The sequence below is a fragment of the Oncorhynchus gorbuscha genome, linkage group LG15, assembly GCF_021184085.1.
Source record: "Oncorhynchus gorbuscha isolate QuinsamMale2020 ecotype Even-year linkage group LG15, OgorEven_v1.0, whole genome shotgun sequence".
NCBI classification, from domain to species: domain Eukaryota; kingdom Metazoa; phylum Chordata; class Actinopteri; order Salmoniformes; family Salmonidae; genus Oncorhynchus; species Oncorhynchus gorbuscha.
In genome coordinates, this window is record NC_060187.1 from 47,749,382 (window position 1) to 47,766,772 (window position 17,391).

General features: G+C 44.6%; 1 protein-coding gene across 1 annotated transcript in view; it reads right to left on the reverse strand.

Annotated features, from left to right (window-relative positions):
- Positions 1-17,391, reverse strand: part of LOC123997415 (prolyl 3-hydroxylase 2-like) — a 111,605-nt gene that overhangs the window by 30,417 nt on the left and 63,797 nt on the right. Inside the window, exon 3 of the mRNA XM_046301609.1 lies at positions 12,392-12,581. Coding sequence (XP_046157565.1) covers positions 12,392-12,581 — 190 coding nt within the window. The remainder of the gene's footprint in view (positions 1-12,391; positions 12,582-17,391) is intronic.

The window sequence follows — 17,391 nt, forward strand, 5'->3', positions numbered from 1 at the left end:
GAGAAAGACAGAAGAAAGAGAGGGTGGGTGGGGAAAGAGAGAGAGAGAGAGAGAAGAAAGAGAGAGGGTGGGGAAAGAGAGAGAAAGAAGAAAGAGAGACAGTGAAGAAAGAGAAAGAGTGAAGAAAGAGAGGGTGGGGAAAGAGAGAGAGACAGTGAAGAAAGAGAGGGTGGGGAAAGAGAGAGAGACAGTGAAGAAAGAGAGGGTGGGTGGGGAAAGAGGGAAAGAAGAAAGAGAGAGGTGGGGGAAAGAAGAGAAGAGAGGAGTGGGGGGAAAGAGAGAGAGACAGTGAAGAAAGAGAGGGTGGGGAAAGAGAGAGACAGTGAAGAAAGAGAGGGTGGGGAAAGAGAGAGAGGGTGGGTGGGGAAAGAGAGAGAGTGAAGAAAGAGAGGGTGGGTGGGGAAAGAGAGAGAGACAGTGAAGAAAGAGAGGGTGGGTGGGGAAAGAGAGAGAGAGTGAAGAAAGAGAGGGTGGGTGGGGAAAGAGAGAGACAGTGAAGAAAGAGAGGGTGGGGAAAGAAGAGAGAGAGAGAGAGAGACAGTGAAGAAAGAGAGGGTGGGGAAAGAGAGAGAGAAGAAGAGAGGGTGGGGAAAGAAGAGAGTGAGAGAGGGTGGGGAAAGAGAGAGAGAGACAGTGAAGAAAGAGAGGGTGGGGAAAGAGAGAGAGAGAGACAGTGAAGAAAGAGAGGGTGGGGAAAGAGAGAAGAAAGAGAGGGTGGGGAAAGAGAGAGAGACAATGAAGAGAGAGAGGGTGGGTGGGGAAAGAGAGAGAGACAGTGAAGAAAGAGAGGGTGGGGAAAGGGGAAAGAAAGAGAGAGACAGTGAAGAAAGAGAGGGTGGGGAAAGAGAGAGAGACAGTGAAGAAAGAGAGGGTGGGGAAAGAGAGAGAGACAGTGAAGAAAGAGAGAGAGGGGAAAGAGAGAGAGACAGGGAAAGAGAGGGTGGGGAAAGAGAGAGAGACAGTGAAGAAAGAGAGGGTGGGGAAAGAGAGAGAGACAGTGAAGAAAGAGAGGGTGGGGAAAGAGAGAGAGACAGTGAAGAAAGAGAGAGAGGGTGGGTGGGGAAAGAGAGAGAGAGACAGTAAAGAAAGAGAGAGAGGGTGGGGGGAAAGAGAGAGAGACAGTGAAGAAAGAGAGGGTGGGGAAAGAGAGAGAGACGGTGAAGAAAGTGAGGGTGGGTGGGGAAAGAGAGAGAGACAGTGAAGAAAGAGAGAGAGGGTGGGTGGGGAAAGAGAGAGAGACAGTGAAGAAAGAGAGAGAGGGTGGGTGGGGAAAGAGAGAGACAGTGAAGAGAGAGAGGGTGGGTGGGGAAAGAGAGAGACAGTGAAGAAAGAGAGGGTGGGGAAAGAGAGAGAGACAATGAAGAAAGAGAGAGAGGGTGGGTGGGGAAAGAGAGAGAGAGACGGTGAAGAAAGAGAGGGTGGGGAAAGAGAGAGAGACAGTGAAGAAAGAGAGGGTGGGGAAAGAGAGAGAGACAGTGAAGAAAGAGAGAGAGGGTGGGTGGGGAAAGAGAGAGAGACAGTGAAGAAAGAGAGAGAGGGTGGGTGGGGAAAGAGAGAGAGACAGTGAAGAAAGAGAGGGTGGGGAAAGAGAGAGTGAAGAAAGAGAGAGAGGGTGGGGGGGGAAGAGAGAGAGACAGTGAAGAAAGAGAGAGGGTGGGGAAATTGAGAAAGAGACGGTGAAGAAAGAGAGAGGGTGGGTGGGGAAATTGAGAGAGACAGTGAAGAAAGAGAGAGGGTGGGTGGGGAAAGAGAGAGAGACAGTGAAGAAAGAGAGGGTGGGGAAAGAGAGAGAGACAATGAAGAAAGAGAGGGTGGGGAAAGAGAGAGAGACAATGAAGAAAGAGAGAGAGGGTGGGGAAAGAGAGAGAGACAGTGAAGAAAGAGAGGGTGGGGAAAGAGAGAGAGACAGAAGAAAGAGAGGGTGGGGAAAGAGAGAGAGTGAAGAAAGAGAGAGAGGGTGGGGGGAAAGAGAGAGAGACAGTGAAGAAAGAGAGAGGGTGGGGAAATTGAGAAAGAGACGGTGAAGAAAGAGAGAGGGTGGGTGGGGAAAGAGAGACAGTGAAGAAAGAGAGGGTGGGGAAAGAGAGAGAGACAATGAAGAAAGAGAGAGAGGGTGGGTGGGGAAAGAGAGAGAGAGACAGTGAAGAAAGAGAGGGTGGGGAAAGAGAGAGAGACAGTGAAGAAAGAGAGGGTGGGGAAAGAGAGAGTGAAGAAAGAGAGAGTGAAGAAAGAGAGAGAGACAGTGAAGGGAAAGAGAGAGAGACAGTGAAGAAAGAGAGAGAGGGTGGGTGGGGAAAGAGAGAGAGACAGTGAAGAAAGAGAGGGTGGGGAAAGAGAGAGAGACAATGAAGAAAGAGAGAGAGGGTGGGTGGGGAAAGAGAGAGAGACAGTGAAGAAAGAGAGGGTGGGGAAAGAGAGAGAGACAATGAAGAAAGAGAGAGAGGGTGGGTGGGGAAAGAGAGAGAGGGTGGGTGGGGAAAGAGAGAGAGAGACAGTGAAGAAAGAGAGGGTGGGGAAAGAGAGAGAGACAGTGAAGAAAGAGAGGGTGGGGAAAGAGAGAGAGACAATGAAGAAAGAGAGAGAGGGTGGGTGGGGAAAGAGAGAGAGACAGTGAAGAAAGAGAGAGAGGGTGGGGGGAAAGAGAGAGAGACAGTGAAGAAAGAGAGAGAGGGTGGGGGGAAAGAGAGAGAGACAGTGAAGAAAGAGAGGGTGGGGAAAGAGAGAGACAATGAAGAAAGAGAGAGAGGGTGGGTGGGGAAAGAGAGAGAGACAGTGAAGAAAGAGAGAGATGAAGAAAGAGAGGGTGGGGGGAAAGAGAGAGAGACAGTGAAGAAAGAGAGGGTGGGGAAAGAGAGAGACAATGAAGAAAGAGAGAGAGGGTGGGTGGGGAAAGAGAGAGATAGGTCCTGGGGCTCTGTTTACAAACACAAACAGACCCCACAGATTCCCAGGACAGCCCCAGGGTTCGACCCAACCACGTCATGAGAAAACAAAAAGATAATTACTTGACCCATTGGAAATAATTAATAAAAAATAAATAAAAAAACTAGGCAGACCTGGCTCGCAAGAGAAGACAGGATGTGTGCTCACTGCCCACAAAATGGAGGTGGAAACTGAGCTGCACTTCCTAACCTCCTGCCAAATGTATGACCAGAGACACAAATTTCCCTAAGATTATACACAAAGATTCAAAAACAAATTCAATTTTGATAAACTCTCATATCTACTGGGTGAAAGACCAGTGTGCCATCACAGACATTTACATTTAAGTCATTTAGCAGACGCTCTTATCCAGAGACACAGCAGCAAGATGTGTGACCTGTTGCCACAAGAAAAGGGCAACCAGTGAAGAACAAACACTTTTGTAAATACAACACAAATTTTAGTTGATTTATTTTCCGTTTTGAACTACATCATTACAACACTGTATATAGCCACAATATGACATTTGAAATGTCTCTATTCCTTTGGAACTTTTGTGAGTGTAATGTTTACTATGAGTGTATCGTTTACAACTTGCTTTGGCAATGTAAACATATGTTCCCCATGCCAATAAAGCACTTTGAATTCAAAGGATGGAGAAACAAAGCGAGAGCGAGGGAGATTTACAAGCAGGGCTCACTATGGCTGTGTCTTTAGGCAATAGCATGAGAGACAGAGAGAGAGACAGAGAGAGAGACAGAGAGAGAGACAGAGAGAGAGACAGAGAGAGAGAGAGAGAGAGACAGAGAGAGAGACAGAGACAGAGAGAGACAGAGAGACAGAGAGACAGAGAGACAGATTTACAAGCAGGGGTCACTATGGCTGTGTCTTTAGGCAATAGCTAGGCACTCATTGCTGGCCCAGTTTCTGACTGTTGGATTTTTGGATCATCTAAGATGGTAACAGAGCAAGTCAAAAAGATGTCAAAAAGGCTTTGCACGTGAACACACACAGAGACAGTGGAAAGAGGAAACAGAGGAAAGAGGAAAGTAATATGCACACCGTACACATTTGTCTCCAACTGTGTTGGACTTCACACAATCAATACACTGCTCATTGTTTTCCCTGCACTCATCTCCGCCCGTTTAGAGGTTCTTTCAAGATGTTCAGTGGTCTGTTGGACCACTTAGCCAAAGTCAGACTCATGGCCACAACAATGTTTTGAAATTACAATACCAGGATATTACACAGGAAATTCCAAGAACCAAAATATGTGTGAGGAGTCATGGGTGTTTCAAGTCTTGTCGGCCATTTTCCTTGAGTGGCCAAAAGAGATGAAGGGGGGTAGTTTTAAAATGAACTGTCCCATGAAGTAGTCCAGGTGGAAAAGTAATTTATCTGAAAAAAAGTATCCTCGAGGAGGTAATTTACGGTAAGTAGCTCTCTCTAAAAATTAATGGCAGAACCACATGAGATATGGTGTAGGGGTATTTGCTGTTAAGTAGAGTGTACCAGTACTCCCCTCATAATGAAAAAAACAGTCTATTTACTTCAAGATTCATGTTGTTTTAAACTATTAATATGAAAAAAACAGTAGACCATTTCCAAACTGAGGGAGTTGTTTCCGTCAAATCAATAAAGATTCAGTTTGCAAGAACGATTTGGCTAAAACATGGCAGCCATCTCAAACTTCACCTCATTCAATTATGTTCTGAGCAATGACTAATCTTCGACACTAAAGTGTGACATCAAAAACAAGTCACCATAATTATGTGTGCGCTGTGAAAGAGACATTGGGCTGTTTACATCTCTCTCTCTCTCTCTCTCTCTCTCTCTCTCTCTCTCTCTCTCAGAGCTGGAGAGTCACAGATGACATGTAAGGGATTACAAAAAACAGAAACTGCAATCCGTTACATTACCAGCAAAAATATTGTAATCAGATTACAGATACTTTATGAAAAACTAGATGATTACTTCGAGGATTACTTTTAAATTCAAAGAGGATGTTTTCGGGAAAAAGATATTTGACACTTCTCCGTTTTCTCAGTGACCTTCAAATCAGCATTGAAAAAAGGTGCAAATTTAAGTTTAAGACCGCTATGATGACGCACCAAATGTGTTTGATGGCTTGTGGGAAAAGAGCAGGAATGGGCTTTTGTCGGTTGCAGTCCAAGCTATATCTTCCAATGGTGCGACTGCTGTTGGCATCCAAAGATTATCCAACTTGACTAAACGCTTGGAGGTAAGGATGAAAACAGTGGTGTCGTCTACGGCGATACGGATATCACTTATTATTGATATCTACATCGCGCATTGATGTTTGTTTTTCCACAATTCCTGACATTCAATCCTAGTAAAAAAAAATCCCTGTCTTAGGTCAGGATCACCACTTTATTTTAATAATGTGAAATGTCAGAATAATAGTAGTGTTTCAGCTTTTATTTCTTTCATCACATTCCCAGTGGGTCAGAAGTTTACATACACTCAATTGGTATTTGGTAGCATTGCCTTTAAATTGTTTAACTTGGGTCAAATGTTTCGGGTAGCCTTCCACAAGCTTCCCACAATAAGTTGGGTGAATTTTGGCCCATTCCTCCTGACAGAGCTGGTGTAACTGAGTCAGGTTTGTAGGCCTCCTTGCCCGCACACGCTTTTTCAGTTTTGCCCACAAGTTTTCTATAGGATTGAGGTCAGGGCATTGTGATGGCCACTCCAATACCTTGACTTTGTTGTCCTTAAGCCATTTTTCCACAACTTTGGAAGTATGCTTGGGGTCATTGTCAATTTGGAAGACCCATTTGCGACCAAGCTTTAACTTCTTGTCTGATGTCTTGAGATGTTGCTTCAATATATCCACATAATTTTCCTTTCTCGTGATGCTGTCTAATTTTGGAAGTGCACTAGTCCCTCCTGCAGCAAAGCACCCCCACAACATGATGCTGCCACCGCCGTGCTTCACGGTTGGGATGGGGTTCTTCGGTTTGCAAGTCTCTCCCTTTTTCCTCCAAACGTAACAATGGTCATTATGGGCCAACAGTTATATTCTTGTTTCATCAGACCAGAGGACATTTCTCCAAAAAGTATGATCTTTGTCCCCACATACAGTTGCAAACCGTAGTCTGGCTTTTTTATGCTGGCTTTGGAGCTGTGGCTTTTTCCTTGCTGAGAAGCCTTTCAGCTTATGTCTATACACTGCTCAAAAAATAAAGGGAACACTTAAACAACACAATGTAACTCTAAGTCAATCACACTTCTGTGAAATCGAACTGTCCACTTAGGAAGCAACACTGATTGACAATAAATTTCACATGCTGTGGTGCAAATGGAATAGACAACAGGTGGAAATGATATGCAATTAGCAAGACACCCCCAATAAAGGAGTGGTTCTGCAGGTGGTGACCACAGACCACTTCTCAGTTCCTATGCTTCCTGGCTGATGTTTTGGTCACTTTTGAATGCTGTCGGTGCTTTCACTCTAGTGGTAGCATGAGATGGAGTCTACAACCCACACAAGTGGCTCAGTGTAGTGCAGCTCATCCAGGATGACACATCAATGCGAGCTGTGGCAATAAGGTTTGCTGTGTCTGTCAGCGTGGTGTCCAGAGCATGGAGCCGCTACCAGGAGACGTAGAGGAGGCCGTAGGAGTGCAACAACCCAGCAGCAGGACCGCTACCTCCACCTTTGTGCAAGGAGGAGCAGGAGGAGCATTGCCAGAGCCCTGCAAAATGACCTCCAGCAGGCCACAAATGTGCATGTGTCTGCTCAAACGGTCAGAAACAGACTCCCTGAGGGTGGTATGAGGGCCCGACGTCCACAGGTAGGGGTTGTGCTTACAGCCCAACACCGTGCAGGTCGTTTGCATTTTCCGGAGGACACCAAGATTGGGAAATTCGCCACTGGCGCCCTGTGCTCTTCACAGATGAAAGCAGGTTCACACTGAGCACATGTGACAGTCTGGAGACGCCGTGGAGAACGTTCTGCTGTCCGCAAAATCCTCCAGTATGACCGGTTTGGCAGTGGGTCAGTCATGATGTAGGGTGGCATTTCTTTGGGGGGCCGCACAGCCCTCCATGTGCTCACCAGAGGTAGCCTGACTGCCATTAGGTACCAAGATGAGATCCTCAGATCCCTTGTGAGACCATATGCTGGTGCGGTTTGCCCTGGGTTCCTCCTAATGCAAGACAATGCTAGACCTCATGTGGCTGGAGTGTGTCAGCACTCCAGCCACATGGATTACTGCAACTCGCTGTTGGCTGGGCTCCCTGCCTGTGCCATTAAACCCCTTCAACTCATCCAGAACGCCGCAGCCCGTCTGGTGTTCAACCTTCCCAAGTTCTCTCACGTCACCCCGCTCCTCCGTTCTCTCCACTGGCTTCCAGTTGAAGCTCGCATCCGCTACAAGACCATGGTGCTTGCCTACGGAGCTGTGAGGGGAACGGCACCTCAGTACCTCCAGGCTCTGATCAGGCCCTACACCCAAACAAGGGCACTGCGTTCATCCACCTCTGGCCTGCTCGCCTCCCTACCACTGAGGAAGTACAGCTCCCGCTCAGCCCAGTCAAAACTGTTCGCTGCCCTGGCCCCCCAATGGTGGAACAAACTCCCTCACGACGCCAGGACAGCGGAGTCAATCACCACCTTCCGGAGACACCTGAAACCCCACCTCTTTAAGGAATACCTAGGATAGGTTAAGTAATCCCTCTCACCCCACCCCCCCTAAGTTTTAGATGCACTATTGTTAAGTGACTGTCCCACTGGATGTCATAAGGTGAATGCACCAAGTTGTAAGTCGCTCTGGATAAGAGCGTCTGCTAAATGACTTAAATGTAAATGTAAATGATGTGAATAACACCGCTGCGCTCTCATTTAGCTAATTGCGCCATATGGGTTGTGGTGGACGGCTGTTCACAAATATAAATGTGTATTTCAACCCAACAATGGTTGAATTCAAGAAGTTTAAGCTGCATATCAATCATTGATTTTGAAACCAGTGGACAGCCAGTGAAAAATGCGCTCTTGCAACAAACAGCTGCATAGTGTGGATCCCAGCCTATAGAATAACAGCTGCATAGTGTGGATCCCAGCCTATAGAATAACAGCTGCATAGTGTGGATCCCAGCCTATGGAATAAAAGTGGAGCTTTTATTGCTCAATCTAATTCAAGCTGATACATTATTTTTTTCCCCCCTAAAGGACACATGCTGAAACCCGCACACTTTTGATAGACTTAAAGGGGCAATCTTGTAGTTGCTACATCAACTTTGGGATTTATAAATTATATATACTGTATATCCATTGATTCTTGAAGAATATAACTTATTAACTGCCTCACGAGGTTAGTTCAACTGTCACACTCCATGAGAACCCAAAATATAAGCTTGTTTTTCTCCCAAGGTTTGTAAACATTGTAAATGTAAACCGACACTGTATAGCCCAGACATGGGCAAACAACGGCCCGCGGGCCACATACGGCCCGTTAGGCTTTTTAATCCGGCCCGCCGAACTGGTCCAAATTATAGTAAAAACCTCATTTTTTCCCCTTTCCCTGCAATGCCCACATTTCCCCAATAGATGGCGCACTCAAAACACATTGACCGTTGTTGGAGTGGCGCGTATTTCTCTTTATTTCACTTTAATTTTCACTTCGTTTCACGTCACCATTAAGCCCTTCTGTGAAAATGAGCGGACCAAAGAGAAGGAAAGTGGATAGCGAATGCCGAGTGTTTAGTAAGGAGTGGACAACAAAATACTTCTTCACTGAAGTCCGATCAACGGCTGTATGTCTGATATGCCAAGAAGCTGTTGCGGTTTTCAAAGAGTACAATATCAGCCGTCACTTTGCCACGGAGCATGCAAACTATGCTAGCAAGCAGTCAACACAAGAACGGGCGGCTACTGCTCAGAGGTTGGCAGCTAATTTACAGAGTCAACAGAACTTTTTTCACCGACAAACTGCAATTCAAGAGTCAAGTACCAAGGCAAGTTATTTGCTGGCATTCAAATTAGCAAAGGCTAGCAAGCCTTTCTCCGAAGGCGAGTTTTTGAAAGAGTGCATGGTAGAGACAGCAGGTCTCTTGTGTCCGGAGAGCAAAGCCAAGTTTGAAAAAATCAGTTTAGCACGCAGGACAGTGACTCGCCGCGTGGAACTGATTGACGAAGATATAGTCAGCGAATTAAACAAAAAGGCGGAGTCCTTTAAGTTATATTCACTAGCACTGGATGAAAGTAACGACATAAAATACACTGCTCAGCTCCTAATTTTTTATCCGAGGGATTAACGACAGTTTTGAGATAACGGAGGAGCTTTTGATTTTTTCTGCTGTGTTATGAAAAAATGCATATGGAAAGTTTGGAAGAGCGTCTTTTAATTAAGAGCAATGCGCATTTACGCACAGCAGCGGTACAGTAGCTTAATTAACACGCCGCTCATCGCTCTTAATTTAAATTTTCAGCTGCAGGTAAGATATTTAATACAGCCTATGTCTGTGTGCTTGGCAACGATACACGTGTACTGTTTGCGCGTGAAGGCGAGGGCGTCCGTGGCGAGTTTGTAGAGCGCGCGGTCAGGACAATCCATCCATGATTTTGCGGAGTTTAACACAAGTAGATATTATTGAGCTTGAGTATTTCGTTGTGTAATAATATGTTTTGAATGTTGAAAGTGATTCCATTTTTCAATAAATGTTGATTTCTTTAACTTTGCACCTTCGATTGAAACTTATTAAAAACAGACGCAATCTTGATAAATCACAGTGCGTATGTTATTTTAATCTATTTACATTTGATAAGGGCTATTTTTCACATTTGAAAGACAGTTAATAAATTGGGTTGTAGTGTTCTTACTGTGCTATGAGGTTTGCACACACTACATTTAATGCTTTAGTATATCCGGCCCAAACACTCCCTCCAAATGCTCCTGGCCTGGCCCCTCTGTCAAATTTTAGAAACCATTGTGGCCCGCGAGTCAAAAAGTTTGCCCACCTCTGGTATAGCCTCATAACATGGTTAAAACAATCATTTTGATATCATGGATGGTCAGTCCTTGCATCCATAGCTGTCTGTTCATCTTAGAGTGGTTACAATTTCTCCAGGTCTATCTGTCACGGTCGTCTGTAGAATAAATGGACCAAGGCGCAGCCTGCGTAGAGTTCCACATGTTTAATTACTGAAACTCACCGAAACAATACAGAAACAAACTAAACGTAATTGCGTGCTCACAGGCACTACACACACACACAAAACAAGATCCCACACACAACAGGTGGAAAAAAGGCTGCCTAAATATGATCCCCAATCAGAGACAACGATAGACAGCTGCCTCTGATTGGGAACCATACCAGGCCTAAGTAGAAAAGGAAAAACTAGACTACCCACCCTATTCACACCCTGACCTCTGGGCGTGACACCATCCCTCAGTTTTTTTTACAAAAACAGAGGCCTCCGTTTTGTTACAAAAACAGAGGCCTCCGTTTTGTTATTGTTTCATCTGTGGATTTGCCCTTTAAACAACTGCATATTATCAAGATAAAGTGTCACCAACAAAAAGGTAAAGAATAGGCCTATAACAAATGCAGCATATGCCATTCATTTTTTACATGTAAATAGCACTTTTCAGTAGTGCTCAAAGCAGGCCATTCCATGAGCAGCAGCATTTATTTTCAACTCAAATCAATGAGCGCAATCAGTCCTCCTTGACAACAAATCATAAACAACAGACTAGGGCTAACTAATAAGTCCTTAGTTTTGGGGTCATGCTCAGGTAAAACAATTTGGCAAATCTGTACTTCCATATTTCCAAGTCCTATTCTTGAATATTTCAGGGGTATAACATTTATTGGTATGACTGGAATTCTGATAGACTGTTTTTTAATGTAAATATATAACGTATTATTATATTTAGTAGAAAGCGGTGGGTTAGAAGAAGCCTACATAACGAACCCATAAAGTAAAATTTAACATTCATATATGGCCAGCTATGTCCATTTTAACATTGATTTATCCTGCAATAGATGTCGTTCAGTTGGTTACATACATTTTTTGTCTTCTTCTAATGCCTCTTAAAGGGAAAGTAATCTAAAAGTAACGGAGTGTAATCAGATTACTTTACTGAGTTTGGGTAATCCAAAAGTGACATTACTGATTTTGGACAGGTAACTAGTAACTGTAACAGATTACATTTAGAAAGTAACCTACCCAACCCTGTCTTTGACCCTGTGCCAAGTCCCCCACCATGTACCAGCCTACTGCCAGTGAGCATGGCATAGCCGTATGCCATTTCAAAATGTCAAAACATCTGAAAGCAAGAGATGTTTCCCATCCCACATTAAACCTCCACTTCATAACATGATAAACGGCTGTTTTTCACAAGGCTATGTTTCTTGGGGGGGGGGGACATTTTGCACCAGGGGATTGTGAGCAATGTGAACCATCACTCAAAGTAGAAAGCTCTGTTTTTTAAATAAAAAAAATACTACCCCTGGCTGCTGAGAGACTCCTCACTGCAGTAAAGTAGCTGTGAGCACAGAGAAATCAAGTACCAAGGTCTTCTGGTCAGTCAGCGATACAGCATACAAAACAAGCAGCTCACACCCACGCAGCGCATATTACATATCCATATACATCTATTCACAGAGGTCAACAAACTGTGCGATGTCAAAATCCACCGAGCAATCAATCAGTGAGTCACAAAGGAACAGAGTACAACAAGAGTTGAATTCGAATCAGAGCCAGAAAACTCAGATTTCAGTCAAATAAACGATATATAACCAGATGTGAGACACCACGACTTATGTAGGAGGTGTTAGACACTGCATAGACTGACTATACAAAACGTTAGGTATACCAAAGAACCCCCCCCCCCCCCCCCCCCCCTCTACAAGCTGTCAAAAGCATTCCGCAAGGATGCTGGCCCATGTTGACTCCAATGCCTCCCACAGTTGTGTCAAGTAAGCCGGATGTCCTTTTGGTGGTTGACCCTTCTTGATACACACAGGACACTGAGCGTGAAGAACCCTGCAGCGTTGCAGTTGACACAAACCATACCCTGTTCAAAGACACTTAAATATGTTGTCTTGCCCGTTCAACCTCTGAAAGGCACACGTACACAATCCATGTCTCAAGTGGCATCGATAAGGGATCATAGCTGTCACCGGGGTTCACCTGATCAGTCTATGTCATGGTGTTCTTAATGTTTTGTATACTCAGTGCATGTGTGTTCAAGGCACTACGTAGACACAACATAGCTGTTATAAACACTACATACATACCCAGCCATAGCGTGTCTTAAGACATGGTGACAGCTGTGTACTTAGCCATTACATAGGAGATGTTATAGATGCACAGAACTACATAGTGACTGACCTGAGACCAGTTCGTATAGGCTGTAGCGGTAGAGGACATGGTGACAGCTGTGTACTTAGCCATTACATAGGAGATGTTATAGATGCACAGAACTACATAGTGACTGACCTGAGACCAGTTCGTATAGGCTGTAGCGGTAGAGGACATGGTCCTGCTCCTCGAACTTCTGGGGCCCCTGGCAGAGGGCCCGACACTCCACGTCGGCCCTGTAGTACTCTTGGAGGGCCTCCTCGAACAGGGCGATGGCCCCCTTGTAGTCTGCACTGTCGTACAGCTTCACCCCGGCTGAGAAGGACCTCTGTGGGGAGAGAGGGGGAGGGAGGGTGGGAATAGGAGAGGAGGATAGGGGAGAGAAGAGACAATAATAGGAGAGGCAGAGAGATATAGGGAGACAAAGGCATAGAAAGAGAGAGGATGAGAGCGATGGGGGAGAGAAAGCGGATAAAGAATTTAGCTCAGCTTGCGACCACATCTATACACCGAGTTGTAGTATAGACAATCATAGACAGCTCATACAAGTTGCAGCTGCCTGCTAAATGACGAAAGCACAGAGTAAACAGTGTGTGGTCTGTGTCTGTATGGAGAGACAAACAGGCAGTCAGGCACCACTGCAGCACTACAATGAATGTGACAGTGTCAGTGCTCTCCACAAGCAGCAGTCAATTACCTAAACTCGTCTCCGCTCATGAAATTGCACTGGCCACTGTCAGCCAAAAGACTTGGATCACGGATAACCACCAACACAAAGAACCATTTACACATAGAGCAGTCACACAATGCATTTCATTTAGAATGGTAATGCACATTATTTAGAATGGCAATGCACTTGATTTAGAATGGCAATGCACTTGATTTAGAATGGCAATGCACTTGATTTAGAATGGCAATGCACTTGATTTAGAATGGCAATGCACTTGATTTAGAATGGCAATGCACTTGATTTAGAATGGCAATGCACTTGATTTAGAATGGCAATGCACTTTATTTAGAATGGCAATGCACTTTATTTAGAATGGCAATGCACTTTATTTAGAATGGTAATGCACTTTATTTGGAATGGTAATGCACTTTATTTGGAATGGTAATGCACTTTATTTGGAATGGTAATGCACTTTATTTGGAATGGTAATGCACTTTATTTGGAATGGTAATGCACTTTATTTGGAATGGTAATAGCTGAAAATGTGTTAAAAACAGACACTGGTTCAGCTAATGCGAACTGGCACTCAATGCCCTGGCTAGGTACTTACTGTTTTGTAGGCACGATGCATATGGCACTCAAAGAAACACAGAGACCTGCCAACACCAAAATGTTCAATTGAAAGACTGTACACCTATTTCTGTTTGGCAGAAAGAGGCAAGAGGGTTTAAAGAGAGAAAGCCCAGCCTGGTCCTGCCAAATAGGCTTGGGCGGTATACCGTATTACCATATGCCAGGGTACTTGGAAAAAGCCACGGGATGATTTTTCAATACCGTCAAAAGTATCTCTCTGAAGTTTTTAAATAAAATGTGAATATTCTCTAGCTACTTTTTAAGTTAATATCCGCAATAATCTTGTGCAATACTTCAGGAGACAAAGCAGATTGCGTTCTTCATTTCACCTGTCACATTATTTTCCATTGTGAAACTTACCGTAGTTCCCCAGGACAGTGGAGACAGTCAAACGTTTGTTTGTAAATAGCACAACGGGAGAAAGCAGGAGCTGGCGAGTCCATAGCCTTCAATATCTATCAGTGAATCTCTGTTGTGCAATTCACTGCTAAATGTTCGCCAGATATCTTATAAAGGCATTCTGCTGTGCTTGAGTGGTCCAAGAGCTCTTGGTGAGTTATCTGTACAGCTGCCATTTATTTCCACTGGGTTTCCTACTAGTGTTTATTTTATCCTTCGTTCTTCACTCCTCTTCTAGAAAAGGTTCTACAGCTGCACCATCGAGAGCCTCCTGACTGGTTGCATCACTGCCTGGTATGGCAACAGCTCGGCCTCCGACCACAAGGTACAACAGAGGGTAGTGCATATGGCCGTGTACATTACTGGGGCCAAGCTTCCTGCCATCCAGGACCTCTATACCAGGCGGTGTCAGAGGAAGGCCCTAAAAATTGTCCAAGACTCCAGCCACCCCTAGTCATAGACTGTTCTCTCTGCTACTGCATGGCAAGCGGTACCGGAGCACCAAGTCTAGGTCCAAGAGGCTTTTAAACAGCTTCTACCCCCAAGCCATAAGACTCCTGAACATCTAATCAAATGGCTACCCAGACTATTTGCATTGCACCCCCTCCTCTGTGTACACTTGCTGCTCTTCCTTCAGAAAAGCATGCATCACAACTTTGTTCATTTTCACAATTTATCTGGTTAATTTTCGCTTGAAAATATCCACTCACCGCAAATGATATTCGGTAGCTACTAGCTATGCTTGTATTATAACTGTATGATCTGGATTTTCCTGTCTTAGCAATTAGTTAGTTTGTTTTCGTTAGCATTAACTAACAACGTCTATGTGATTTCGCTATTACTTGCACAGATTTTTTTTAGCATTCTGGCAATAGACACCCAATGGGATTGTTTTTTCATTTTTAGTGCCTCCTTGTTTGCGATGCCGGTAATTCCGCAAATTCCAAGATGGCAGAAGAATGGTATGACGGTATGAACATCTGGATACCGCCCAAGCCTACTGCCAAAGCAATGGTAAGGGAAGCTCTGATGGAGCCTCTGTCTGTCTCTGGACCTGTTCCAACACCATTCAAATGCATCCTTCCTCCCTTTAGGTAATTACTAACCCATAAATTGATTGGATAACTAAAAGTAAGATTTTGTATTTTTATTTATCCTATTGCCATTATTTGTTTTTTTTCCATGTTAATTTTATACCCTAAGATTTCAGATTATTTTGAAAATATTTTTCGTGTCGAGAGGGGGGGGGCATTGAGTTTTCATTATTGGTCAGGTATATCATGAGACTGTCTGCAAATACGTTTCGTTTATATTCATGTTTACCAATACAGGTACCTTTGGGTTCTGTACAATTCTTTCTGCAAGCGGTTCAATACGCCAGTGCAAACAGGAGTAGGGAGAGAGGACATCCCTGGCTTGTGCTCCTTTCTAAACTGATGTATTATTTGTATATATTTTTTTTCGCTTTAGGACATTTATATAATATTTTTATAAATGTACTATTTCAGCTGGAAAGTTTAAAGCTTCCAAAGTTCGAAATAGAAAAGGCCATTGAAGACAGTGTCATCGTTGCAACTCCCCAACGGGCTCGGGAGAGTCGAAGGTCGAGTCATGTGTCCTCCGCTTAACCCGGAAGCCAGCTGCACCGATGTAACGGAGGAAACACCCTTCAACTGATGACCGAAGTCAACCTGCAGGCACCCTGCCCGCCACAAGGAGTCCCTAGAGTGCGATAAGCCAAGTAAAGCACCCCCGGCCACACACACTTCAGAGTAGTGTCTGATGTCCTCCCAGTCGCCACGTCCCGAAAGAGCCCCTCTCCACTCTCACCAATAACCACCATTGAATCATAACTATAATGACCAACAAGGAATAATAACGAATCGACATCCTCTCCTAATCGGTCCAGAACTCTTATTCATTTTACCGCAGGTTTGCAAGTCACAAAATCAAATTAAAATACATTATAGTATAGCATGTAGTATAGTTAAATTGTTCCTTCAAATCAAATCAAATGTATTTATAAAACCCCTCTTACATTAGCTGATATCTCAAAGTGCTGTACGGAAATCCACCCTAAAACCCCAAACAGCAAGCAATGCAGGTGTAGAAACACGGTGGCTAGGAAAAACTCCCTAGAAAGGCCGGAACCTAGGAAGAAACCTAGAGAGGAACCAGGCATTGAGGGGTGGCCAGTCCTCTTCTGGCTGTGCCGGGTGGAGATTATAAGTACAAGTTCCCTCTCCCTCGCCCATGCCAAATCTTCCCTCTCCGCTTCCTAGTTTTCTTCCCCCTTTTCCACACCCAAGCAAAGCTTATCACCCCCTCCCATCCGTGCCCTCCCTTACCCACCCAGGCAAAGTTTGTCCCAACTTTCTGTCTTTTTTTCCCACCCTCCATTCTTCTTCGACACATTTACACACATCCATATCCTTATCCTTCTCTTTCATTCACATACAGCATATACCCCGTGCAGCCACCCACCCATTCTCTCCCACCCTCCTACACATGTTCACCCTCCTTCACACTCCCATTCATATGCACAGACGTATACACACACACATACACACACACACTCACACCCAGTGGTGTGAAGTATTTACCGTAATTGCTGGACTATTAAGCGCACCTGAATATAAACCGCACCCACTGAATTATTAAAAAATATGTATTTTGTACATAAATAAGCCACACATGTCTATAAGCCGCAGGTGCCTACCGGTACATTGAAACAAATTAACTTCACACAGCCTTTAAACGAAACACTGCTTGTAAACAAAAATAAATAGGCTTTAACGAAACACGGCTTGTAACAAAAACTAAAACAGTAGCCTACCAAGCCTCCTCCTGTGCACTGAAACCACTGAAGTCATCTCCTTCGGTGTCGGAGTTGAATAGCCTCAGAATTGCTTCATCCGATGTTGGATCGTTTTCATTGTCGCTCTCGTCACTTTCATCCGGAGACAAATACCCCGCTGAGGTCATGCTGCCCCTTCAACACGCAGCAGTCCAGCCTTTCGAAACCCGTTGATGATAGTGGATTTTTTGACAATGCTCCACGCTGTCAGAACCCACTGGCAGACTTGACCATAAGTTGCTCTTCGCATGCGGCCCGTTTTAGTGAAGGATTTCTTCTCCCCACTTGTCATCCAAGCCTCCCACTGAACACGGAGCGCCACCTTAAATGCACGATTTACACTGATGTCGAGTGGCTGCAAATACTTTGGGCCATCTGCTTTTCTTCCCTCTGAAAGGTTTGTGGTCTTTTTGCTTTTTTTTTTAGTCAGTTCCTCACGCTGCTGTTTACAAAGTCTTATAATCGACTCATTAAGGCCAAGCTCCCATGCAGCAGCACTATTACCTTTTCCATCAGCCAGGGTGCTATCAGCCTTCAACTTGAAAGCTGCATCATATGCATTTCTCCGTGTCTTTGCCA